The sequence below is a fragment of the Pyrus communis genome, chromosome 6 (genome assembly GCF_041283825.1).
Source record: "Pyrus communis isolate YQ-2024b chromosome 6, ASM4128382v1, whole genome shotgun sequence".
Lineage (NCBI taxonomy): Eukaryota > Viridiplantae > Streptophyta > Magnoliopsida > Rosales > Rosaceae > Pyrus > Pyrus communis.
Window position 1 is genome coordinate 167458 of NC_142570.1, and position 27779 is coordinate 195236.

The following is a 27779-nucleotide window of genomic DNA, read 5'->3' on the forward strand; positions in this document are numbered from 1 at the left end:
TACGCACTTTTTTTTAGTCTCTCACACATCCATGTTTAATTTTTATCTGTTAATTCAATTTAATTTATTCCACCCAATGATAAAAAAATATAGATCTTGCAACTCCCTATATTTATGTGTTAATTAGACAATGATCCTTCAACTCCTTGTTTACAGTACTGTTCAATTACTTCCATGACTATCCACTCCACCTTGTATGTTTGATATTTGATTATATGGAGGCATCTAATTGGTTAATGTAGTTATCAACCAAAAGTAGCAGTATGTAAAGGTTAGGCAGGTTTCCGTAGGTAATTAGGAGTGAGAACAGCATTCATCCAATTTAGAATTTACAACATGAACGGTTTCTCAGCAGCACGAATTTGAGATTAAGCCAAATTTTGAAAACAAAGTAGCGTATGCTCAAATATATCAAAATCGGAGGCCATTGTCTTACCTCCCATATTGTACAGTGTGCACGTCTCTACCACATGAGGAAAATGTCTTTGCTTTCTGAACTTGTGGAGACTACAATTAATGGGATAGTATCAGTAGCTGTTTGCAATTGCATTGCCAAAGTAGAGAGTGAGTAAAATACAAGTGAATTGAGGTCTAGGATATAATCCTTTTTTTTTCTTTTTCTTTTTTTTATTATTATTTTTTTTATTAGTAGTTATGTGAAATTTGTGCGGATTTAAGATTAAGAGGGCTGGCTAATAAGACCTTTTTCATTTCCTTCTTTTCTAATCATTGGATTCAACAAAATCGAAAGGTTATCAAGAGACATAATTAACAAGAGTATACATACAAAGAAAAATGACGGTGAACACAAATCGCAAGATAGAGAAATGGACCCAAAACCTTGGGCTACAAGTCTCAACAAAAGTAAACCCATTGAACCATTTGATAGGGCAGGCCCAAGAGTGGAAATTTAGGACACCAATTACGTGAAGAAAGTAGAAGAAGAAGAATGGTTAGAGCATTAGAGTATCACAAAGCTCTCCCTCTCAGTAACAACAATATTTGACTAACTCCAAAATATCTATATCCTTCAAGTTGTAGAGCTATACCTATATCAGCCTAGGCTTTCATATTATATCCATCCATAATATTCTATGTATGTAGAGCTATTTGCTAGCTAGCAAATCAGACCAAGGCGAATTACTTAAGACCCGAACAATCTCAAAGCAGTGAAGAGAAGAGACGCAGCAGCAGTGGCGGCGACAATGGTTCTAACCACGACAAGAAACGCAGCACCAGGAACAGTGCTTCTAATGAAGAAGATGCGCAACAATGGTTCCAATGATGAAAAGAAATACGACAGCATGAATGATGACAAGTAACTCAGCAGCAACAACAGTGACGAGAAGAAACAGGGCAGCACGAGTGAAGAGAACACACACAGCTATGGAGGTGGCACTCCACCAAGGAATCTAAGAAGAGGTAAACATGAGCTGCATGATCACGAGTGCTGCAACAACTGTAACCAATGGCTGGATCCAGGTGCTGCCCCAAGTTAAGTGCCCATCAGATGTAGTACTATTGCCTGTAGCATGATCAGGAGGTGAACCATCTGTAGAATTAATCGAGTAATTGGAAGTAGATGGCGGCGGAGAAGGCAGCACATGATCATTTCCCACTGCTTGACCATCTGGACCATGTCTGCTGCTGCTGTTGGAAATTGAATTAGCAGTATTTGATGGAGGACTAGTGATCAAGGGGCTGCTGGGTGAGGTTGCATTAACATTGGGACTCATCTGCAGAGCAGGCAGGACAAGAACATGGAGCTTGAGGCCTATGGCACAGTGGTCCAGCCTCCCACATATGAAGTACCTGTCTCCGGTTTGCCTCAATGGAATAACTGTCTCCCCATCATTGTGCGTCTCCATTGGGTCTATTGTGTGGCACAAATCGTAGTCCATTTTCATCACTTCCAGCACATCATGCACCGGCGTGTACCTGAAAACTGCCTCACACCACCACCACCATATGATCAAATGTTAACTTCAGATTCAAATATATCATCTCTATCCATAATCAATCATTAATCAACCTCTAATTACACCAAACCACACCCCCCCCCCTCCCTCCTATAAGCAATGTGCCCTGTTTGATTCCGTTATTCACCATCTTAACTGATAGGGTCAGGCTTAAAACAGAGCCTCAAATTAAACGGCAGTTTTGCCTACATATCAAAATTCAACCTGTTTCGTTATCAAGAAGGTTAAAGAAAAGAAAATTAAAAAAAAAAAACGGATTGTTCATCTTCAGTGAATTTAGTAATATGCTATGTCATACTTAAGCCCTGCAGCCTTATTCAAGGATTCAAACCAAACGGCTACCAAATAAGTAAGACAAGATTGAAGTAATCAAATCAATTAAAAAGGACAAAGAGATAACCAATGAACTAAATGTAGCTAATCAAATAGATAGGATAATCAGATTACACACCAAGAGAGTCGCCCACACGGAAAGTGGCGCGAGCAGCCCATGCTTGGAGGTTGGAGGAGAGATCCCAACCGGAAGCTCCACCAACAGAGTGGTTGGTGTTGGTTGCAGCAGCTGCAGGGCCAGCAGAGACGCAGCGGAAGAACATAGATGTGAATATCACGACAAGGATCGCCTTCACTGCCCATCCTGGTCTTAAATCCTTCATTTTTGCAGACTGAAAAATCAGCACGCATACATTTTCTAATTAGTAACTACAGTAATCGATAATTTGATACATCGTAATATCCAAATTCAAGAAATGATGGTGAGAAAATTTCTGCCATTTCTCAGGAAAAAGCCCAAACACTTGGGTAAACAGGCACACGATCATGAAAGAAAGAAACAAGAATTAGAATGTAAATTAATGATGTAATGGATCGGCGGAGCTCAAGAACGCACACACTCAACGCACTAGTGGATATATTCAAGAAAATCAAACAGAAGAAATAAGCAAGAACAAACTGAAATCGAACGTCAATCAAGTTAAATCGCACAGTACGTAGCAGCAGGGTCACTTTCAACAAAAATTAGCAAGAAAAAACTGAACTTGAACGTCAATGCAAGTCAAAATGCAGCACGTAGAAAGTTTCTCAGGAGATTATACCATTTTCTCTGGAAAATGTGCAGAGAAAATTCATGCCACTTCCTTGGAAAATGCGCAAACACTTGGTAAACACATGACATGATCGTGAAAAGAAAGAAACAATAAATAAGCAAAAACAAACTGAAATCGAACGCCAATGCAAGTCAAAACGCAGTACGTAGCAGAGTAAATCTCAACCAAAAGTCTCAGGTGACTCACTGATTCAGTACGTACTTGCAGTTCTTGATTTCTTGCGTTGGTAAAAGAAAATCGAGACGACGACGGTCGATTGAGCAAAAGAAATTCTTGAATAATGGAGAAAGCGAAAGGAATTAGCGACGGAGTGGTGGAATGGATTGAAGAGCTTAGCTAAGCGCAGTGCGAGTGTATATATACTCTGCTCTCACGCAGCTGTTGAATCGCCATGCGACCTTTTAGTTTTTAGAGAGAAGGTGATTGGAGAGAGATGGAGAGGTGGCACAGCGGGCAATGGGGGTGGTGGTTATTACACTAGCATTTCTCGTTAGAATTCTGTTATAGGAAAGGAAACTGCCCCGATGAGCACACTTGGCGCGTGTGCAACATGCCTAAATCATTTTCCAATCTTCAAACTCTACCTTTTAGCACTTCTAATTAGTATTTCTCAAAAATATTTTTGTACATAGTTTTAATAATTCGTTTTAAATTATACGTTGAAAAACTTCAATGTATAATAACTGCATTGTATACATATTTATCAAATCAGCGAGCTCCACCTCGATTATGTTTGAGGCTTAATGAAACTCTTGATAGAGTTAACAGGAATAATTTCCTTGAACCCTGCATCTCATTTTAGTAAATAGTTTCAATAACAAGTGAAGATAACAAATAATTTCCTTTCTGATTTCACCACCTTCTAACTCCTCAATTCAATTTCTTGATTACGAACTAATAAACGAGGCATAAGAGAGAAGTACCTTCAGCTAGTGAATTTGTAGCTTGTAAAAACAAAGTGGTACAACTTAAGTTATCTAAAAGAGTGATTGTGTGAAGGCTACAAGTGCAGCCATGGCGGAGGCTTTGGCTATTATGCATGGGTGTATGTTGGGAAAAAGTAGGGGTTGGAACCTGATTGTTGTTGAGTCCTACTCTTTGGAATCAATTTCTTGCCTTAGGGACATGGCAAAGAAAGGCAGTTGGGATGCCTTCCCTATTCCTGTGAAGTGTTGCAGATTGGGAAAGGATTTTCTTGATTGTCGCTGGTCTTGGGTTCTAAGACTGGCCAATTTGGCAGTGGGCCAGTTGGTGTCGCGACGTTGTAGGGAAGTATGTGATCATGTTTGGGTTGACATACCCCCATCTTCCCTTATTTATGTTCTGCGTAATGATGACCTTCCATGCCCCCCCCCCTAAGTGCTTTTGGTAGTGTGAGGAGGGACGCTCTAGCATTGCACCATGGTTTAAATGTGACCTCCTCGCACTACTCTTTTCTAGTAGTTATTTCGGCTGTTTGCCGTGGTGTAGGCTTTCTTGTATAACTTTGGCATCTTTGCCTGGATAATGCTATATCCTGACTTCCAAAAAGAGTGATTGTGATGTTGCTGGTGTTTATTAAATACTAGGCTTTGAGTTTGATGTGATATAATGTTTAGTGCTACGATTTGAGATCAATCGTATTCAATTTACAACGTTCATTGTTTGTTGTTTGAGTTGGGATTAATCTACTCTAATATTAATTTGGATTACTCGAATTTAACTAGAGCTTATTTAGAACTAAATTATTCACTAATTATATTTGTAGTTGTAGCCATCTAAAACTCCCGATTCCAGAATAACCAAGGCTTTTCGAACCATTTTTAAGTCAGCACAAATTACGGAAAAAATAATAAAATATTTCGTACACCTAAATGGTCGCCGGGCAAGGCGTCCAAATCCACTTGCCACTACCACTACCAGTACCACTACGAGTAGAGGCCGTATAGACACGGAGGCTCAAGCTACTGTTTTAACTCGCATCAGAGAAGAGAGAGAGGAGGCTGAGGTGGCGGTGTCGGCGGCGTCAAATTCGAAAGAGGAAGTGAAGATGAAGAAGAAAAAGGAAGGATTGGGATGGATAGAGTGGATGAGAGGGTGGTTGTATCTGGCGTACGAGATGCTGTTCCAGAGAATCACGGCCAGCCACTTGCAAAACCCCATGCCTTTGCCTCCCATCAACGATCTCACTTGCATTGTCACTGGATCCACCAGCGGCATCGGCCGCGAAATCGCCAGGTCTCCTCCTTCTCCTTCCTTCAAATCTCGAAACATTGACGATTTCAGTTTTCTTGTTGGCCTGTTTGTTTAGTATAAATGAATCAACTCAGTTAGCAAGATTGCATTGGGACTTAGGGGTCCCACCATTTGGTTACTGAGAATTTTGATAACCTGGTGCCCATTTCTCAGTTTCAATTCTGAATTTTGAATTAGTTTTGCTTAAACATGAAAACTGAACAGGCAGCTAGCGGAATCAGGCGCGCATGTTGTAATGGCGGTGAGGAATACGAAAGCAGCTAATGAGCTGATCCAGAAGTGGCAAAATGAATGGTCTGGAATGGGGCTTCCTCTCAATATTGAGGTAACTTATTAACAGGGCCAACGCTAATATCTACATTTCATTAATTGTATACAAACAATAATATTGTTTAACTTTAATAGGTTATGGAACTTGATCTGCTTTCTTTGGATTCTGTTGTGAGATTTGCCCAAGCATGGAATGCTCGTTTAGGACCTCTCCATGTTCTTATCAACAATGCTGGGATATTTTCAATTGGAGGTTGATCCTTTTGTAGACATTTTTACCTGATTTCAAATGTTCATCCCTTCAGAATCTGATCGGTCATTTGCTGGACTACTCTGTCTTTGGTGTGTTCAGAGCCACAAAAGTTTTCTAAAGATGGTTACGAAGAACACTTGCAAGTGAATCATCTGGCTCCAGCATTGCTATCCGTCTTGCTATTGCCTTCCCTCATTAGAGGATCTCCGAGTCGAATTGTTAATTTGAATTCCGTTGTAAGTTCCACGGTCATCGTGCATAAAATTTTACGCTCTTCTGCTTTTGCTTTTCTGGCTATATATGATATATATAACATTCGCACACCTACGTACACACACATGGAAAGAAAAACTAGATGGCATATATGCTAACTAGTTGTAGATACATCCTTAGGTTTTTATATTGGCACTATAAATGTATTTCACAGTTTGATTTTCTTGTTTTACTGTTATGTTAATCTGAGAATGCTCGTTCTTTCTTTATATAGATGCATTATGTTGGCTTTGTTGACACAGAAGACATGAACGTTGTTTCCGGGAAAAGAAAATATACAAGCTTAGTGGGTTACTCAAGCAGCAAGTTGGCACAGGTGTCTTGAAAGTCTTTATTGTTTGATGGTTTCCATATTTTAGCCGGAACAAGCTTGTAAGAGCTACAAGCTTTTTTTCCTATCCATATTTGTGGAAATGAATTCAGGTCCTCTTGATCTGTAAAGTTTAGCTACTTTGTGTGATATATATATTTGAAATACAGGTGCCTCTCTCTTTAATTAGATCTTTTTAGTTACTTGGACCTGTACATTGATCAAATGCTTGATGATTGGGTGCTATAATCTGCTTGTGTTCTTTGGCTTTCCTCCTTTTTTTTATTTTTTTTTATTTTTATTTTTTTTATTTTATAATTTTGTTTTAATTTTTTTAATTTTTATGGTTTCAACTTCTGCTTTGATCTCTCTTATCTATTAGTGTAAAAGCTGGTCATCTATTACCCAAGGCTGGACACATTTGCACATAATTAAATGTCAATTAACTGCGGTGGTATGTATATAATTTTCGAAACTAAAACAAGACTACTCTAACCTAGTTGTATATGGATTGCAGATTATGTTTAGTAGTGTCCTACATAAGCGGCTGCCTGCTGAATCTGGCATTAGTGTAGTGTGCGTTTCACCTGGAATTGTCCAGACTAATGTTGTAAGTATCTTGACGCGTTCCCCTCCATTCTTTGTTATCTTGAAGACGGATGTGCCTTCAAGGTTTCTATATGAAAGTTCTAATTGACAGTCTTGCATGTTATTGTTTTATGTACCTTGAAGATTTTACGTTCAAATATTATTTACATATACAGTATAGTATATTGAGTTTTATGTATCATTTTGGGTTTCAATTAATTACAGGCAAGGGATCTACCCAAGATTGTTCAGGCTGCGTATCATCTAGTACCTTATTTTATGTTTAGTGCTCAAGAAGGTGTGTCCCTCTTGCTATTACATTTCATTTACCATTTTATACCTTCTTACTTATAAGATACTGAAAGCACCTCAGAAGCAAGGTTTGTAACTTATCTTTGATGAGTAGTTAATATCATCTCGTATTTTACTGCATTTAGTAAAGTTAAGAGTGGGCCATAATTAAAGTCACCCGAGCCTGTGAGTTGGCCAGATAAAGATTAAAAAAGATAAGACGGAACGGAATAGAAAAGTCGGTTCTTCTCATCATCTTCTTGTCTTGGTCCTGTTCCTTTTTCACTTTGTTAAACCCAAAGAACTTGCTTAAACCCAACTGCGACTTTTTAAACGAAAGAACAACAATAATGCTAGAAGAGCTTTTGGCAAATAGGAATGTCTAAGAAACTGAAACACTTATATATGTGCTACAAAGACGTGGCTTGTGCTTATATGTGCTAGATGCGCATACGTACCTAAATTTGAAAACGTAAAATGTAAAGAAAATAAAACAAGGTATTATTCTGAGTACCCCTGGGATCATCCTAGACTTGTAAAGTGTAGATGAAAACCTCATCTTTATGATAGATAACTTCCTAATCACTTATTTATGAATTATTAAGCTATCAGGTACTGTTGACTCTTTGCTCCTAAGTGATCTACTTAACAGATCCTAATTTTACCGCCCAAGCAATCAATAAAGCTTTTGATGCTCATTTGAAGACAGAACCAAAAGAAGGGAGGGAGGGATTGTGAAAATCATATTGGACTGATTTATTGTATGCAGGTTCTAGGAGTGCTCTGTTTGCAGCCACTGATCCACAGATTCCGGAGTACTGTGAATTGTTGAAAACGGATGACTTTCCTGTTTGTGCCTTTATTTCTCAAGATTGCCATCCAACGAATCCTTCAGAAGAATCGCATAATGTTGACACTTCTCACGAAGTGTGGGAGAAGACATTTGAGATGATTGGCCTTCCGTCTGATGCAGTGGAGAGGCTTATAGAAGGGGAAGAAGTTGCATGCAGATACGGGGCTCATGGGGAGTAGCCTTATTGCATGATATGCTAAAAGTGCGTGTCAAATGTGCAGCCTAGATAACGTGTGGAAGGGTTGAATGCAGAAGAAAGACTGGAGTGGCACGATCATCTGGAAGAAATTTGAAGAGATGGTGTTGTGTTGTGTTGTACACCAATTTAGTTGTTTAGATTTGTTTTTAACTTGTGATGGGTGCGGGAACAGAAACGATTATGAAGGTCTGACGCTGGTTTTTAACTTGTGATGGTGTTTTCAACCCCGCTCTTCCCAGTTCCCACCGGTGGAATTGTTTTCTTGGTGTAAACTAATGTTTTCAATTACATAGACATTATATGTAGAGAATTATTTAGACACAATTTCAGTGTTAAAAAGATGAGTAATGACTTAAGAATGCAAGCAAACAATATCCACGAATTTAGATTTAAAAGAGATGGGATGGAAGTTATAGGAGGCGGGACAATGCAAGCAAACAATACAACGCTACGTTTTAATGGGTACATGGGGGCCACTGCCAATGTAATGTTTTTAACCATTAATACAACGTTATGTGAAAAATATTATAAATGATTTTGTATTAGTGCTTTGGAACGCTATATCTCTCCAAAGACTTGGATTCTCACTCGGATGTGAAAATAAAAATTTGAAAAGATTTGGAAAGAGGCAGCATGTGAGAGTACACATGGTAATGGTATACATATATACACTCAACAGCGCCGACCCTCTTTCACTTCTCTCTCTCTCCGTCCTTAATCAAGAATGGTGGGAATGTAATAAGTATTATTAGGAGCTTTGCTTAGGCTCTTGCTTTGCCCTCACATACGTTACTCTTCTCCTTAATTTATATTATTTATTTTAGAGCAGGGATAATATATAATCGTGGTTTAATTACAGCTATACCCCTGGAACCAGCGCTAGCTATTTCATCTGCTCCCCCGTCGTCTTGAGTCTCTTGGGTATTCAGTATTCTCCTCTCTCTGGTCCTGCCTCTGCCTCTGCCTGCAGGTAACTCTCTCCTCTCTCTCTCTCTCTCTCTCTCTCTCTCTCTCTCTCTCTCATATCATTTGTTCATTACTTAGTATTGTTCAGTAATTCAAATACCGCACATAATGATATCTTTCAAGCACCGCACCCGCAAGTATGAATTATGAAAGCGGCGTTAATGATTTGAAATTTTGAATGCCATACACAGAGTCTGAGTCTCCATACTATAATCTCTCAACGGTTGTCTTTTATTAAAAATCAACTCATCATCTCCTTAATTAATTAATTAATTTCTTTTCTTTTCTTTTCTTTGCATATGTAATTATATATTGTGATTTGTGGGCAGATGAGACAAACATTTGGAATTTGGAATGGAAAGGGAGATTGAGATTCAAACAGACAAACAAACAATGAAAAAACAATTATGCTTCTGTCTCTGATCATCATTTGTTTAGTAAATCCAGTTTTCATTCAGTTAATCCGTCTGTGTTTTTTAAGAAAGAATCAAAGGATAGAAATTAGGATGTCTTTCTCCTAAATAAAATCACACTGATTAATTTCCTCCCTGGAAATTATGCATGGGGAATTGAGTCATGATCAATGTTCCAAAGCTAAACCCACGTACATACATACATACATACATACGCACACATATGTGAAATGAACAGTGTTGATACTCGTTGTTTTATAAACCGAAAAGAAGAACATTATTATCTTTCGAATTCATTGCTCTTCCTCCTCCTCCTCGAGATCTGCGCTTTAATGTCTTGTACTGCAAGGGAAAGAAATAGGTTTGTGTGGTGCTGCTGCTTCTGCTATCATCTGCGCTTTCTTGTCTTGTACAACAAGGTGTACGTACGGTCTCCGTCTTAAATGCGTTTCAGAAACGAAACCCTACTCCTGCTCTTTCTGTTTCCACAAAGTTTATACTGTTCATGAACAGCAAACTAATGTTTTTATTTTGCTTTTCTTTTATTAATTTAATTTATTCACTTTTATGAAGCTGTTGACTGTTGTGGGAGGCTTGAGAGTCTCGAGACATGTCGATGGGACCGACAGCGGGGAAGAAGCAAATAACAATGTCATCAGCTTCATCAAATCCTCCTCCTCCTCCTCCTTCAGTTGAGTCGTCGGCTCCTCCAAGTCCAAGAAGCAGTTTAAGCAGCAGCAACAAGTCCACCATGAATCGGAAACCCCCATGGCTCTTGCCCGTCCTTGACGGTAGGAACATTTTCACCTGAATCATTTTTCTTCTCCCTTCAACTTTTACTCATGGACCCGGAGAACAACTTGCATAAAAAGACCATCATTTGGCGTTTAGTTGAATAATACAATGTTGCATTCAAGTCATTCTCTATAATTCTTTTTATCTTTGTTTTGGTGCATGCATGATTGAATTGAACAACGTACTTGTGATCTTGACCGATTACTTTAGTTTGATTATGGATGAAAAGTTGAATGGAAAAGCTTAGGAGGGTTTTCGTGCAAGCACATGTGATGATGGGATGTGACAACTGACTAGGTAAACGTACGTAGCCTGGAGTTTACCATCTTTGTCTCTTTGTCTGTCCATCCACCCTTCCTTTGTATTTGAATTTCAAAACTCCATCTGATGAGTGGTCACTAGTCTAGTCGGAAGATAACATGGCCATTGGCTTGTAGCGGTATATAATTGATTTTGTTTGATATTTTTATTCGAGGCAGGAAGTAAGGCACCGACCTCTCTCTTTCATCTTTCATAGCACATTACTCGATCCCCCCTTTCTTTTCTTTTTTTTTTCTTCTTCTTCTTTTTCATGTTCTATGCTACAAACTCATGGTGCTAGGATTAGGTGCAGGATTCAAGGAAAGAGAGATAACCTGCATGAATTGATGCAACATTTTTCAACATTCTTTCTTTTTTTTAAACAATAATTCTGCATGAAATGATGCATCATTTTATTTTATTTAAAGCTCATAGAGTGTGGAATTTAATTATAAATCCCCCATGGTAACTTTGTTTTTATGAAAAAGTGTAGTAGACAAAAAATCAGTGACTCAATTACGTTCGAGTATGAACTGGTGTATGCTATACACATCTACACATTCGAGTATGAACCATTGCTGATTCCGCTATAAGATTTAGTTTGTATCAAATTTGAAACCAATGGGGGAGGGTATTTATTTTTTATGTTTTGAACAAACTATAGTATATACATTAAGCGGATGAGGGAGTGATTAAGCTTTACAATAGGCTTGACATAATAATGTGGTTCAACTTCGTCTTTCACGAAAATTGAATTTAAGATTTTTCACTTACAGATGAGGAATATCATTAAACCGTAGTATTAAGTAGCTATAAAGGAGGGAATGTACGTATCTTGATGGATACGATGGTGAGTGACATATATGTCTCCATGGGGAAATGGGTCATTTCACAATTTGGTGGTCCTGCTCAATTCAAAATCTCTTTTCGAATTAGATGCTCTGCTCACTCTCTAGTCTCCATCATAATTTCCCAATTTAAACTCCAATTTGATTTTTTTAATTGCATGTTTAATTTGTTTGTTACTTTTGATCTCTGCACTCCACATTTAAGCTCAGCAGCCCGACCCAAAAAAGAAAAAGCCCAGCAGCATATAATGTGCATGTTATTGATGACAAATATGAGCGGAAGCGAATGCTGCATTCTAGTTCAAATAAGATTAACGGATGCCTCGGTTGTTATATATGTCAGATATGGAAGAGAGGATGAAGATGCTGGCATCTAACACAGCTCAACAAGACACTGGAGACACCTTCGCTGAACGAGCCGAGGCTTACTACAAACGACGCCCTCAGCTTCTCTCTCTACTTCAAGACTTGTACAATGCCTACCTCACTTTATCCGATCGTTACATTCAAACAATCGCCAAAACCAATCATCGACGCGGACACTCCTCCCAAACCTCAATCACTGATAATGACTACTATGACGACTATCATGACCAACAAGACCGAGATGGTGATACATTAAGCCAGATGGATTCGTACGTGGACAGTTCCCTCTCCTATCAGCAATTACCTCTGGCTGCTGCCGCTCAGGATGATGGCATGGTTTTGGATTTGGACGCGATTGTTACGGAGATTGTGATGAAGAATGTCGAATGCGATATCTTACTTGATGAGGCCAACACCACAGAGAGGCGATACAATGAGTCATCCAGGAAGATAGAGTTGCAGAAGAGCTTGCTTGAGGTGCTGGAGTCCGAAAGGCTCATACTACTGCATGAGAATGCCAAGTTGGGGTACAAAATGGGTGCACTGATGGAAGAGAACAAAGCCCTCGCATCCGAGTCCATGTTCATCAAGAGGAAAGCTGGAGAGCTGGCTAGATGTCTGCTCAAGGTGAGGGAGGATCAGAGGGTGTGCATGCTTAGCCGTAAAATCGAGGACCTGCAGGGCCAGATTTATGGGTTGGAGAGGAGGAACAAGGAGTACTATGAGCAACTCGTGAAGAGAGACCAATGGTCCTCCCAACTTGTACAAGAAGAGAGTAGGAGCATCAACAACAAGAGCAAGTTTAATGGGAATGAGGTGAACATGGAGGTTTGCTTCCAAATAGGGAAGATCAATCGGAGGCTGAAGAGCGGTCATAGCACAGTGAAGGATTTTGGCGCTGTGAGCGGGAAGAAGGGTTTGAGTTGGTGGGGAAAGGTCAAGAACATGGATTTGTTTCTGTGCGGAGGCTCTACTTAACCTTAATGGTATCTGTTTAGTAAACTTAAGTTAACGGTGGTCTGTTTATATTTCTTCTATTGTTCGGTTGACTCAACGCTGTAATGAACCTGATGACTCCATGGTGATCCTGCCTTATATTAGTTTCATGGTCAAGGAGAATTTGATGCTGAAACCAGGTAAGGTGTGCCACAAAAGTTGAAGTTGCCAACTTTTAATCTATGACTAAACTATTGAATGTTTCAAATGAATTTCCAGCGTTTAGGTCGTTATTTGGAAACTGTACAGTTCATTAAGCAAAACCGATTTCCTCACACAGATGAAAAAGGGACAGTTCTCAAACAGAATTCTGTCTCTAAATTTAGTCAAAATCTTGCCTAAACAATCGGATATGAGGAGACTAAAACGAGTAGATTGGAAGATTAGTAAAATGAACACTACACTCTGATCCTGATCCTTAGTATAACAAATGTCTTGTGTAGATTACGACTATTAAATAGGTGCATCAGAAAGTTGTGAGATCCCCACTCGTCCGAGGACATAGTGCTAGTTAGGCTCATGAAGAAAAAACTTGCAGATTTCACGAATTTGTATATATACAATGCCCTGAGGCTGTTGCAATTGATTTAAAGAGAAAAGTGCTGGTCCTATAACTTACCATTTTTCCAGTATACGTCATCATCTTCTTCTTCCTTTTTACCGCCATTCTTAATACATCAGGGTCAAAATTGGCTGGACTCTTGTCTTGAGTTGTAGAAACTGGGATTGGGGAAAAAGAAATCATGTTTGAGATGTTCTGCTAAGTATAGTACAGTCAAGTGAAATAATGTTCTGAAAACCATCTAAAGAGACCCACCTGGAAGCAAGCAGAACAAACATTATGACTTATCATCAAAGTTGAGTAATTGATCGATTTATACATGACTCCAGGAACATTGCAGCTCTTAAGGCAGATTTGCGGCAGTGAGTTTCTCTAGGTTTGCAATCCTAGCCTGCATCAGTGGCACAGGTGATGAGAAAAGTATGATATCAATAAATGGGAAAAGAATTCGACAACCACCATTTGTAAACAAAAATCCAATTGCATTAGCTCTGGATCAAGTTCAACTCCAGACTACAGAAAACAAACTCGAGGTTCAGATTGCACTGTTCAACCCAAAACCAAATTGTACGTTTAACCGACCTAGCAATGGAAGGCAGAAATCAAATCTAAGAGCAGTGAAATTTCACGTACATATATATGTTCCGTGCCATTTTCCAAGCCATCTTCAAGTTAAAGTTATAAATTTTTTGTGTATTTACATCTTGCATTACATTCAGGACAGGAGTAGACAAAGTCTCCAGAACGCATCAAATCTTGCACATTGAACGGATTACATGGATAATCATGTATAAGGATATAGTCACAAAGTCAGTGATAAAAATTGACTACCTTGAAAGATTTGGAACGTCGAAGAGAAGGATCCATCTGTAAAGCTGTCGAATATGATCTCTGCGCCGAGTCAAATTTGTTCATGACCAAGAATGCATCACCTTGGCAAATATAAGCCTGAACAAAGTACAAATTATGATCAACTTTATGAAATTAAAATGTATTGTGACCACTGCCTACTGCCTACCCAGAGAGGCAGAGGCAGCAGGGAGAAATGCTGGATGCTAATAACCATATATACATACACACGTGGTAATTAATTAAGCAATGGAATAATTTATTAGTTAACGAATCAAATAATGAGACCAAGCATGCACCTCAGGATAGAGAGGATGCAAAGCCAAAGCTTGAGCGGCATCTTCAAGAGCCCCGGAACAATTGCCGGATGCTAATCTTGCAAGGGACCTCTCCTTATACATAATATGAACACCCCCAATTGGTCCTAATTCTATAGCCTGCATGCAGTAATATGCTAATTGTGTTTAATTAAATTAAATCACTTGTTATATTTTCTTTTAAATATATAACTGAGAGTAGTGAGAGCTAGCTAGAGAGTACCTGTGAGAGGAGGAGCTCAGCCTGAGAGAAATTGTTCTTGTCAACTACTTCACTTCGCGCCTTGTTTCTCAACGCCAGCGCTTCCAAACTCTTGTTAACAATAGCGTTCCAATTCGAACCACCACCACCATCACCTCCTCTTCCCCCTGGCAGAACTAGTGCCACGAGGACCTCGGCCGCTCGAGCGGTGGTGCCGCAGTGAGCGACCAAAGTCGCGGCGGGAAGCGCCACGAGGTTGGGGCCTGCCCCACAGCGGCCCAAGCAGCCGGAGGATTTGACGGAGACGTTAGGAGGCGCGAGATCGGTGAGAGCCTCAACGATTTGCATCGAACCTTGTCTGCGGCAAGTGCGGTTGGTGCACACCCTAATTTCCTTGACGTCCTCTGCTGACTGACAATCTTTGACCACGATGCGGCGTCGCACACGCCTGGAATAAGATCTAGAGGCGGCGGAGGCAGTAGCTCCAGGTAGAGGCAGCACCACATCCATTTCTCTATGTGCAGAGATAGATGACAGTTAATTTCCTACTGTAATCCGCGTAACAAATGCTTCCGTTACTTGTGTTCCAACCGTTTCACTTACAAATTACGATATTTTTCTTTAATGCCCTTAAAATTGTATTTTTTTACAAATTATGAGCTACAAGTCGTAAATTTCTAATTTAAAGGACCAATCAGAAGCTTACTTTTGTATCATTTTCGTCGTGCGATAAGCATTTTAATAAATTGTGTTGGGCGATCAGTGATTTTCTAGAACTTGGATAACACTTTTGCTCATCGACAGTATTTAATTATTTTATTTTCGGTCCACTACACATTAAAAATCTATAAAAAAAATAAAAAAAACTTCTATATATTACTCAATAAATGCTCCAACACTTTGAAGTTTGAAATGGGCTTATAGCTTCTATAATATTTAAAATTTGTAATTCTTACGAAAATTATGAGCTGCAAGTCATTATTTCTTATTAATATTTTCTAATCCAAAAGAACAATTGTAAGGCTCTTAATAATTCATGTAGAGCATTTAGTGATTTTGTGGAACCCGCTAAACAATATGATGGATTTGTGACCTCATCATAAATGGAGATCAAATTGGCAAACAATTACAGTGACTGTATCCACACACATGAAAATAAAATTTGAGGGGTTCATTGTAATTAGGCTACCTCCATTTTGATCAAGTATTTGTATTTGTTGATACCTGACACTTTGTTCTCCATTTTATGGTGAAATCACGAAGACCACACAAATCCACCAATATTGCTTTGTCCTCTTTGTATGGTTGCACTGACCAACACAACACAACACACAAAACATTAAAACCCAGCTACATCTACATGACAAGTAATTGCTTTTTTCGATTGTTCAAACTAAAAGTAAGAGCTCGACCGAAATTTCGGGATAAGCAACATACATCACTGTTTTATTAATATTATACTGGTACATCATTACATAAGCAAAATCAAACCATGATCTTCTTATTTACTTAATTTTAGATTTCATATAATTTGTGTAGTTGTTTTAATATTAGATTTCATATCATTTGTGTAGTCGTTTTGATTAATGGTTGTTGTACCAAAACTGTTTCTGAAGATAATCAACCTCCTTCTCGTCCACCTGGAATGCCTTGGCCAAAACATCAGGGTTGATGTGAGGGTTGGATCCGAAGACTGCATTCGCAATGGTGATCACTCCCGGGTTCTGGCTGCTGAGACCCGCGATGGCCAAACCGTTGGTTTTTCCGACATTGAGTTGGAAGTGAATAAGACCGACTGGGAACACAAACACATCTCCCTTGTACAACACTTTGGTGAACAGCCGATTGCCGTCGGCATTGGATGTGACGAATCCGACGTAGAGTGAGCCTTCCAGGACTATGAGTATCTCCGTGGCACGAGGGTGAGTGTGAGGAGGATTGAGGCCATTTGGTGCAAAGTCTAAGCGAGCAAAGGATATGCCGAGAGTGTTGAGTCCGGGTATATCGTCTACGTTTGCTGCCGTAACAATTGAACCAATCGGATTCGATGTGTTTCCGGGGTTCCGGAGCTTGTCAGAGAAGAAATCGTTTGCTGACGCAAGTTTTGGGTTCTTGCAGAACTTCCCGTTCACAAACACTGTTCGAAATGAAACAGACAAACAAATTAATCTTTTTTTTTCTTTTTTCTTTTTTTAAATTTTTTTTATGCACGTACGTGTTGTACATGCATGGATGATGATGAGCCATCAGCCATGTAACATCAGCCTTGCACAATCATATAAGGTTTAGGGCTGAGTAATACTATTCATATTATGTTTTTGTATCATATTTTCTTAATTATTAGTTTATTAAATAATAAATTAAATTTAAAAATCTGAGTAATTCAAATGATATGGTTGTTCACGTCAAATGCTACCTAAGGTGGTATAAAAATGTGATACAACCCAAGAGCACATTCTATTTGAGAATAGTTAATAAGACTAATATGGTATGTATAACATTACTCTTTAGGCCTTGTTATTTCCTACGTACTCTATATATTTACTAAAAGGAATTTTACTTGACAAAAAAATAAAACATAAATTAATTATACAACATAATAGTAATCTTAATTAATGATATTGTATTTATGTAATTAAAACATATAATTATACGTACCAGCATGATCGGTGTTATTAATTGCTACGCAAAAATCCTGAAGAGGACTTGGATCAGAGGCAGAGGCAAGGAGGGTGGCGAATGCTAATAGGGCAATAGCAGTTACAGGGAAATGAACTCCTTTCATCGCTAGCTAAAGTTTATAGGAGATTATCCTATAGATTAGCAAGGACTTGGACCTTGTACTTTGATATATACCGTGTAACTAAAGTAGTATTAGATGATCAGTTGCTTTGAGATGGATGCAAATTATGTATGGGGACACTTCTGTATTTATAGATTAGCAAGAGACACTGATGATGAACTGGTCTTGGATTTTCCTTCTCGATAATCGAAGCAGGTAAAGACTTGGTTGTAATTACGAATTGATTGAACTGGTCTTGGATTATAATTTAATATTAACTGAACTGGTCTTGGATTAACATTTATTATTAATAAAATTTAGTAAAACTAAAATATGCGTGTATAGGTGTTTTCAGTAACTAATTAAATCGATCTCAATTAAGATAACCGAAATTAAAACTATAAATTATGAATAATTTGACACTTGAAATCAGAAGCTACTTATGTTTGAATTTTCCAGCACATAAATAATTTGACCGAGTCCCATTATTTGGTGTTTCAATATACAATATACAATTTTGCTTGAAAAAGAACCAAGTGAAGAATATCCTGTTAAAGATAACTTTAATCCCACAATTGTTGAGGGCAATTGACAAATGCAACAAAGAAAAACTACAATCTGAGATGAAAAACTAGAATTTTAAACTTTTGGATCATACGAGTATCCGATTCAATCGAGGATTTTTCTCTTCTTTTTTTTTCTTCGTTTTTTAAACTTTTGGATTTTTCTGTGCTTTTTCTGCTCAACGATGGTGTTGGCGTCGGCTTTTATGGAGATTCTAAGACGACCCACGATAGTTGAGGTGCTGGGGGAGTTGATGATGTTGATAACCCCAATGTCGATTGTTGTGATTGTTATTGGGGGTTTGTTTGGATGGGAGTGGAAGCCCAAATGGGCGAGCTTTGGTTGGCCGAGAGAACTTAAGAGATTTTTTGTTCCTGGTTTTTGGGAGAGAGCTGGAGAGATCGAGAGAGGTGTATCGGAAGCAGTACAAGAGCTTCCCGCGATGACCAACACGTGGGTTTATCCTGTCGAGAAAGGAGAACAACAGCTGGAACTCAAGGACGCATTATACCCACATGCGTACCACATGGATAAAACTGTCATTTTACTATTAAGATTGAAAATAAAAGAGCAAAAGAACAGCAAAACAGGGGATAAAACGTGAAAACACCAAATGTTACTGTGTTCCATAATATGTAATTTCCGTTATTTTCTTCTCATTGTAGTAATCTTTTAGTCATGGTTAGTCATGTTTTCATAAATTGGGCAATGAACAAAGTTTGGTCCAAATCTAGGCCGAAAAGATGTCCAATGCGGACCTGATTTCTCATGTAAATCCAAATTGATCAAAAGTGAACAATTAACAAAAATATGTCTACGTTGGTGCACTTGAATTTCGAAGTGATCCAATATAGAATGAGTTTTACTATAAGGAATATATGGTCGCGGCTTATTCAACTTCAAATATGAAGTGTTTAGACCATCTCCATCTTTGGGTTAAAATCTAAATTTTTTAATCCAGAAAATTCCAGAAAATTTATGTCACATCCCGGCCCGGGCCTCCACCATATCCCGGGTTCAACTCTACCATACCACGATATTATCCGTTTTGGGCCCCGACCACGCCCTCTCGATTTTGTTTATGGGAATTCACACGAGAACTTCCCAGTGTGTCACCCATCTTGAGATTGCTCTCGCGCGAACTCGCTTAACTTCGGAGTTCCTATGGAACCCGAAGCCAGTGAGTTCCCAAAAGGCCTCGTGCTATTTGGAGGTGGGCAGGTACATATAAGGCTTACAGGATCCACTCTCCAGGGCGATGTGGGATGTTACAATTTAGATTTTAATCCAGAAACAGTTTTTCTCCTTCAACCCTTCTAGGTTAAATTTTTAGCCTTAGATTATTAAATAATGAATTTAGGATAATTTCTTTCTTAAAGTAACTTTTTAAAAAAAAAATTTATGTAGACTATCATAATTTAATTTTATGAACATTTTAACCTAAAAATATTTAGATTCCAATATATATTGAAAAATCACTAAACCGACACCATGAAACTCGTGGAACACTACAAAAGAATATGAAACACAGAAAATAATTTTTTTTTAATTACTTTAACAGTTGGATTTAAATTTGGACCGTTAGATATATTTTTTTACCGTTGGATTTGATCAAGTTAGATCTTAATCATTGAATTCAACGAATTTATAAATATAAAACTAAAAAAAAAATATACATATATGGTAGGTCAGCTCCACTAACGGAATCCTGGGCTAAGCCCTGATTTGGTAATGAGGTGATTTTAAAAAAAGTGGTAGGAGTAGCTGCTAGATGATCAGTTGCTTTGAGATGGATGAAATTTATGTATGGGGACACTTCTGTATTTATAGATTAGCAAGAGACACTGATGATGAACTGGTCTTGGATTTTCCCTCTCGATAATCGAAGCAGGTAAAAGACTTGGATTAATTTTTAGAAGCAGGTATAGACTTGGTTGTAACTACTAATTAATTGAACTGGTCTGGATTAAAATTCAATATTAATATGTACCAATTCTTTTGGCAATAAGCCACTAACCGTATTGCAGTTTGGTATGCGGTCGATTACCCTAATAGTTAGAGATACATTACACTTGGGTTCAAATCCTCATTTCTCTCAGTGTTGATTAATTTTATTAAAATTTTTTTTTTAAACTGAATTGCATTTTTTGTTCGTCGGGAATTTTATTGAAAATATTGTTAAAAATACATGCATAAATAGGTGTTAATTAAATCGATCTCAATTAAGATAGCCAGAAGTTAAAATTACAATATGAATAAAAAGGACGATCAACCATGCATTAAGATAGAATTTTCAAAAGCTTAATTTGACTGAGTCCCACTTTTTGTTGTTTCAATGAATAAATAAAATATATAATCTTGCTTGAAAAAAGAACAAGTGAAGAATATCAGGCTAAAGGTACCTTTAGTAAAGGTCTGTGAGGTATATACATATTTATACAATGAGGAAGATGGAGAGGAAATGAATTAATTAGCCGTTGCTATTATATTACAATCAATTGAAGTATTCCAAAGCGTAATGCTCTCTTAATGGATAACATATATGAATTGGCACTCGTTCTCCGACAGTAATTTTATTTTTATTTCTATTTTATATTAATTATATGGAGAAATTATTTCTAGGTCTTAATAAATGGCCCAACTGCTTCTATGGAGCTTATAAAACTTTCCTTAACGCATATATCAAAATATTTGGAAATTCAAAATTTTCATTTCACGAAAACTGTGAGCTTTTTACTAATTTCTAAAGTAGTGAATGTAAACCTATTTTTTTTATCTTTTTGGTTGATCGATAAGCTTTTCAATAATTTGTGTAGGGCTTTTATTGATTTTTTTGAATCTCAAATATCACTTTAGCTCACCACCAGTATTTTATATTTTGTTAATTTCACCACTTTAAAAATCCGAAAATAATACTTATGGGTCTTATTAGTGGTACAACTACTTCCGAATACCTTATAAAACTTTCTTTAATGCATATACCAAAAAATTGGCAAATATTCAAAATTTACATTTTCACGAAAACTGTGAGTTATAAATTACGTTTATGGATCAATTTTGCTAATTTCATAAGCAGTGATCGTAAACCTACTTATTTGTGTAATTTTGATCGATCAATAAACTTCTTAATAATCTATGTAGGGCCCGTAATGATTTTTCTAGATCTCATATAATACTTACACTCTACGCTAGTGTTTATTTATTTTTCTATTTCATCACATTAAAAATTTGCAAAATATACATACAGGTCTTAATAAATGGTCCAACTACTTCCGAAGAGCTTATAATACTTTGTTTAACGCAATGTTCTAAAAAAGGGCCTAGGCGGCCGCCTAGGCGCTGGGTAGTGGTGACCCGAGGCGTTTTCTCGCAAATCGGTTGGAAAAATCAGTTGGGCTCTAGACGGGCGAGGCAGCCCTAGGTGGCTCTAGGCGGGTTAGGCGGTGCTAGGCGACTAGGAGGTTTTTTTTTTTTTTTTTTTTGAAATTAAAAAAAAATCCTATCTACATTACTATATTTCCTTATTTTCCTTCTATTTTGCATTTTATGTGGTTTTAAATTGTGAACTTATTGTACATGTGTCATCCTATAATACTCCTCACTATGGTTCTATGGCATATATGCTTAATGTGTCTTTAAATTTTGGACTTGTTGGATACTCTTTTTGCATTTTATTATTCTTTTATTATCTTATCCATGGATCTCATACAAGTTTAATTTTTTGTAAGTGTCAATATGCACTTATTTACCAGATATACAAGAAATTTACCTAAATCCGCCGAGCCGCCTAGACGCTAAGCGCTAGCCCGCCGCCCGACTAGCGCCTAGCGTTTTTTAGAACCTTAACACGTATACTGTAGTATCCCACATCGGCCACACGAGGGTCGAGTCCTGGCCTTATATATCCATTCACAACTCTTAAGTTTCAAGGAGGCCTTTTGTGGGCAGGCCCTTCGGGGTTGGCAGGCGCTGCCTACGGGCGAGTACCGGTCCATAGAAACAAAACCGCGAGGTAGCCCTGTCTTCGGGCAGGGAATGCAAGAGCGGACAATATCCTTGGAGGCTGGGAGTTGGGATGTGACAATTTGGTATCAGAGCCGGACTCGTGTTGGTTCGGTGTGCCGACGAGGACGTCGGGCTCCCTAAGGGGGGTGGATTGTAGTATCCCACATCGGCCACACGAGGGTCGAGTCCTGGCCTTATATATCCATTCACAACTCTTAAGTTTCAAGGAGGCCTTTTGTGGGCAGGCCCTTCGGGGTTGGCAGACGCTGCCTACGGGCGAGTACCGGTCCACAGAAACAAAACCGCGAGGTAGTCCTGTCTTCGGGCAGGGAATGCAAGAGCGGACAATATCCTTGGAGGCTGGGAGTTGGGATGTGACATATACCATAAAAATTGCAATGGTTGAAAATTTGCATTTTTCACGAAAATTGTGTGTCACAATTTTGGATCAATTTTACAAATCTATAAACAAGTGATCTCAGCCTACTTTCAGGCCATTTTGGTCAATCTATAAGCTTCTCAATGATCTGTATAGGGCTCTTAATGATTTTTTCGGATCTCAGATATCATTTCCGCTCTCCGTTAGTGTTAATTTATTTTTCTATTTCACCACATTAATAATCCGTAAAAAACAACTTATAGGTCTTAAAAAATGGTCCAACTACCTCCAAAGAGCTTATAAAACTTTCTTGAATGTGTATACCAAAAAAATTGCAAATGTTCAAAATTGCATTTTTCATGAAAAACAGTGAGCTATATAAGTCACGATTACAGATCAATTTTGCTAATTTCTAAGGTAGTGATTGTAAGCCTACTTTCATATCATTTTGGTTGAGCAATAAGCTTCTCAATAATCTGTGTAGGGCTCTTAATGATTTTTCTAGATCTCGGATATCATTTTCGCCCAGTGCCAGTGTTTATTTATTTTTCTATTTCATCACATTTAAAAATCTGTAACTTATAATTCTGAGTCCTAAAGAACTGTCAAACCACTTCCGAAGAGCTTATAATACTTTCTTTGAAGTGTATACTACAAAAATTGCAAATGTTCAAAAGTTTCATTTTTCATTAAAACTTTGAGCTATAACTCACGATTTTGGATCAATTTTGCTAATCTTTAAACTAGTGATTATAAACCTACTTTCGTGTCATTTTGATTGATAAATAAGCTTCTCAATAATCTGTGTAGGCTCTTAATGATTTTTTCAAATCCCGGAAATCATTTGTGTTCGTTGTTAGTGTTTATTTATTTTTCTTTTCACCATAGTAATAATCCGTAAAAAAAACTTATAGGCCTTAAAAAATGGTCCAACTACTTCTGAAGAGCTTATAAAACAGTCTTTAATGCGTATACCAAAAAAATTGCAAATGTTTAAAATTTTCATCTTTCACAAAAACTGTGAGCTATAAGTCACAATTACGGATCGTTTTTGCATATTTCTAAAGTACTGATCGTAAGTCTACTTTCATGTCAATTTGGTTGACCAATAAGCTTCTCAATAATCTGTGTAGGGCTCTTAATGATTTTCTTAGACATCGGATATCATTTTCGTTCAGTGCCATTGTTTATTTATTTTTCTGTTTCACCACATTAAATGTCTGTAATATATGATTACGAGTCCTAAAAAACGATTGAACCACTTTCGAAGAGCTTATAATACTTTCTATAAAGAGAATACCAAAAAAAATAAATTAAACATTCAAAAGTTTCATTTTTCATTAAAACTGTGAGCTATAAGTCACGATTTTGGATCAATTTTGCCAATCTTTAAACTAGTGATTGTAAGCCTACCTTCGTGTCATTTTGATTGATCAATAAGCTTCTCAATAATCTGTGGAGGGCACTTAATGATTTTTCGAGATCTTAGTTATCGTTTTCGCTGAGCGCCAATGTTTGTTTATTTTTCTATTTCACCAAAAAAAAAAATCTGTAAAATATACTTACGAGTCCTAAAAATTTGTCAAACCACTTTCGAAGAGCTTATAATACTTTCTTTAAAGCGTACATAAAAAAAATTACAAATTTTCAAAAGTTTCATTTTTCATTAAAACTGTGAGCTATAACTCACGATTTTGGATCAATTTTGCTAATATTTAAGCCATACGCAATTTTGTTAATATTTAAACTTAAGATTATTAGTCTTAAAAAATTGTCGAACCACTTCCGAAGAGCTTATAATACTTTCTATGAAGCATATACCAAAAAATTGCTATTTCACCACATTAATAACCCGTTAAAAAACCATGTGTTTATATATTTGCAATTATTCAAAATTTATATTTTTCACGAAAACTGCAAGCAATATGTCACGATTACGAATTGATTTTGTTAATTTCTAAAGTAGTTGTCGGAAGCCTACCTTCTTGCCATTTTATTTGATCAATAAGCTTCTCAATAATCTGTGTAGGGCTCTTAATGATTTTTAGATCTCGGATATCATTTTCGCCCAACCAGTGTTTATTTATTTTTCTATTTCCCCATTTTAAAAAATCAGTAACATATAATTATGAGTCCTAAAAAAGTGTCGAACCACTTCCGAAGAGCTTAAGTTTCATTTTTCATTAAAACTGTAAGTTATAACTCATGATTTGGATCAATTTTGCTAATCTTTAAACTAGTGATCGTAAGCCTGCTTTCTTGTCATTTTGATCAATCAATAAGCTTCTCAATAATCTGTTTAGGGCTCTTAATGATTTCTTCGGATATCATTTCCGCTCTTCGCTAGTGTTTATTTATTTTTCTATTTCACCACATTAATAATCCGTAAAAAAAACTTATAGGTCTTAAAAAATGGGCCAACTACTTCCGAAGAGTTTATAAGACAGTCATGAATGCATATACCAAAAAATTTGCAAATGTTCAAGATTTGCATTTTGCACGACTACTGTAATCTATAAGTCACGATTACGGATCGATTTTGCTAATTTCTAAAGTAGTGATCGTAAGCCTACTTTCGTGTCATTTTGCTTGATCAATAAGCTTCTCAATAGTCTATGTAGGCCTCTTAATGATTTTACTAGATCTCGGATATCATTTTCGCTTAGGGCCAGTATTTTTATTTTTTTTTTCTATTTCACCACAAAAAAAAAATCCATAAAATATATCCTTGTGAGTCATAAAAACTTTCCAACCACTTCCGAAGAGCTTATAATACTTTCTTTAGCGCGTATACCAAAAAAGTTGTAAATGTTCAAAAGTTTCATTTTTCGTTAAAACTGTGAGCAATAAGTCACGATTTGGGATCAATTTGTGTAATCTTTAAACTAGTGATCGTAAGCCTACTTTCGTCTCATTTTGATCGATCAATAAGCTTCTCAATAATCTGTTTAAAGGGCTCTTAATGATTTTTTTTCGGATCTCAGATATCATTTCCCCTCCCTAGTAGCGTTTATTTATTATTCTATTTCACCACATTAATAATCCGTAAAAAAGAATTATAGGTCTTAAAAAATAGGCCAACTACTTCCGAGGAGCTTATAAGGCATTCTTGAATGCATATACCAAAAAATTTTCAAATTTTCAAAATTTGCATTTTTCATTAAAAGTGTGAGCAATAAGTCACAATTACGGATCGATTTTTCTAATTTCTAAAGTAGTGATCGTAAGCCTAATTTTGTGTCATTTGGAATGATCAATAGGCTTCTCAATAATCTATGTAGGGCTCTTAATGATTTTTCTATATCTCGGATATCATTTTCGCTCAGCGCCAGTGTTTGTGTATTTTTCTATTTCACCACAAAAAATAAAAAAAATAAAAAAAAGGGTAAAATATCCTTATGAGTCCTAAAAAACTGTCCAACCACTTTCGAAGAGCTGATAATACTTTCTTTAAAGTGTATACCAAAAAAATTGCAAATGTTCAAAAGTTTCATTTTTCATTAAAATTGTGAGAGTCACAATTTTGCTAATCTTTAAACTAGTGATCATAAGCCTACGTTCATGTCATTTTGATTGATAAATAAACTTCTCAATAATATGTTAGGCTCTTAATGATTTTTTCAAATCACGGATATCATTTGCGTTCGCCGCCAATGTTTATTTATTTTTCTTTTCACCACAGTAATAATCCGTAAAAAAAACTTATAAGTCTTAAAAAATGATCCAACTACTTCCGAAGATCTTATAAAACAATCTTTAATGCGTATACCAAAAAATTTGTAAATGTTGATAATTTTCATTTTTCGCGAAAAGTGTGAGCTATAAGTCACAATTACGGATCGGTTTTGCTTATTTATAAAGTAGTGATCGTAAGTCTACTTTCATGTCAGTTTGGTTGACCAATAAGCTTCTCAATAATCTGTGTCAATTTGGTTGACCAATAAGCTTCTCAATAATGTTTTTAGACCTCGAATATCGTTTTTGTTTAGCACCATTGTTTATTTATTTTTCTGTTTCACCACATTAAATGTATGTAATATATGATTATGAGGCCTAAAAAACAGTCGAACCACTTTCGAAGAGCTTATAATACTTTCTATAAAGTGTATACCAAAAAAAATTTAAACGTTCAAAAGTTTCATTTTTCATTAAAACTGTGAGCTATAAGTCACGATTTTGGATCAATTTTGCCAATCTTTAAACTAGCGATCATAAGCCTACTTTCGTGTCATTTTGATTGATGAATAAGTTTCTCAATAATATGTGGAGGGCACTTTATGATTTTTCTAGATCTCGGTTACCGTTTTCGTTGAGCGCCAATGTTTGTTTATTTTTCTATTTCACCAAAAAAAAAATGCATAAAATATACTTATGAGTCCAAAAAAACTGTCCAACCACTTTCGAAGAGCTTATAATACTTTCTTTAAAGCGTATATCAAAAAAGTTACAAAATTTCAAAAGTTTCATTTTTCATTAAAATTGTGAGCTATAAGTCACGATTTAGGATCAATTTTGTTAATATTTAAGCCATACACAATTTTGCTAATATTTAAACATAAGATTATCAGTCTTAAAAAACTGTCGAACCACTTCCGAAGAGCTTATAATACTTTCTATAAAGCATATACCAAAAAATTGCTATTTCACCACATTAATAACTTGTAAAAAAAAAAAAAAAAAAAAAAAAACTTATGGGTCCTAAAAAATGGTCCAACCACTTCCTATGAGCTTTATAAAACATTCTTGATTGCGTATACCAAAAAATTTCCAAATGTTCAAAACTTGCATTTTTTCACGAAAACTGTGAGCAATATGAGTCACAATTATGAATCGATTTTGCTAATTTCTAAAGTAGTGGTTGGAAGCCTGCCTTCTTGTCATTTTGTTTGATCAATAAGCTTCTTAATAATCTATGTAAGGCTCTTAATGATTTTTCCAGATCTTGGATATCATTTTCGCCCAACGCTAGTGTTTATTTATTTTTCTATTTCACCACATTTAAAAATCCGTAACATATAATTATGAGTCCAAAAAAACTGTAGAACCACTTCCGAAGAGCTTATAATACTTTCTTTGAA

General features: G+C 36.8%; 5 protein-coding genes across 14 annotated transcripts; 2 read left to right on the forward strand and 3 right to left on the reverse strand.

Annotated features, from left to right (window-relative positions):
- Window positions 1–936: 936 nt before the first annotated feature.
- LOC137710422 (early nodulin-like protein 14) lies at window positions 937–2638 on the reverse strand. Its single transcript, XM_088695246.1, has 2 exons — window positions 2431–2638; window positions 937–1945 (listed from the first exon to the last, which is right to left on the reverse strand). Exons 1-2 carry the CDS (start codon window positions 2633–2635, stop codon window positions 1413–1415), a joined length of 738 nt encoding a protein of 245 aa, XP_088551372.1. The 5' UTR covers window positions 2636–2638; the 3' UTR covers window positions 937–1412.
- A 2221-nt stretch (window positions 2639–4859) lies between these two features.
- Window positions 4860–8696, forward strand: LOC137710893 (dehydrogenase/reductase SDR family member FEY). Its single transcript, XM_068450050.2, has 8 exons — window positions 4860–5302; window positions 5525–5645; window positions 5726–5843; window positions 5943–6079; window positions 6331–6432; window positions 6944–7036; window positions 7240–7312; window positions 8075–8696. The coding sequence occupies exons 1-8, from the start codon at window positions 5115–5117 to the stop codon at window positions 8335–8337; spliced, it is 1095 nt and encodes a 364-aa protein (XP_068306151.1). The 5' UTR covers window positions 4860–5114; the 3' UTR covers window positions 8338–8696.
- A 190-nt stretch (window positions 8697–8886) lies between these two features.
- LOC137710324 (kinase-interacting family protein) lies at window positions 8887–13253 on the forward strand. Of its 9 annotated transcripts, none has more exons than XM_088695247.1 (4): window positions 8887–9084; window positions 9217–9327; window positions 10310–10527; window positions 12023–13253. In XM_088695247.1, exons 3-4 carry the CDS (start codon window positions 10347–10349, stop codon window positions 13021–13023), a joined length of 1182 nt encoding a protein of 393 aa, XP_088551373.1. In that variant the 5' UTR covers window positions 8887–9084; window positions 9217–9327; window positions 10310–10346; the 3' UTR covers window positions 13024–13253. The 9 variants fall into 9 exon arrangements, with proteins under 9 accessions (XP_088551373.1, XP_088551374.1, XP_088551376.1 ...); XM_088695248.1 differs by having other exon boundaries at window positions 8915–9007; XM_088695250.1 differs by having other exon boundaries at window positions 8948–9099.
- Window positions 13254–13424: 171 nt separating this feature from the next.
- LOC137710325 (tetratricopeptide repeat (TPR)-containing protein) lies at window positions 13425–15925 on the reverse strand. Of its 2 annotated transcripts, XM_088695255.1 has the most exons (5): window positions 14993–15925; window positions 14752–14889; window positions 14435–14551; window positions 13859–13994; window positions 13425–13761 (listed from the first exon to the last, which is right to left on the reverse strand). In XM_088695255.1, exons 1-4 carry the CDS (start codon window positions 15479–15481, stop codon window positions 13947–13949), a joined length of 792 nt encoding a protein of 263 aa, XP_088551381.1. In that variant the 5' UTR covers window positions 15482–15925; the 3' UTR covers window positions 13425–13761; window positions 13859–13946. The 2 variants fall into 2 exon arrangements, with proteins under 2 accessions (XP_088551381.1, XP_088551382.1); XM_088695256.1 differs by lacking the exon at window positions 14752–14889 and having other exon boundaries at window positions 14993–15600.
- Window positions 15926–16388: 463 nt separating this feature from the next.
- Window positions 16389–17872, reverse strand: LOC137711398 (germin-like protein subfamily 1 member 13). Its single transcript, XM_068450635.2, has 2 exons — window positions 17630–17872; window positions 16389–17108 (listed from the first exon to the last, which is right to left on the reverse strand). The coding sequence occupies exons 1-2, from the start codon at window positions 17754–17756 to the stop codon at window positions 16555–16557; spliced, it is 681 nt and encodes a 226-aa protein (XP_068306736.2). The 5' UTR covers window positions 17757–17872; the 3' UTR covers window positions 16389–16554.
- Between the last annotated feature and the right edge of the window lie 9907 nt (window positions 17873–27779).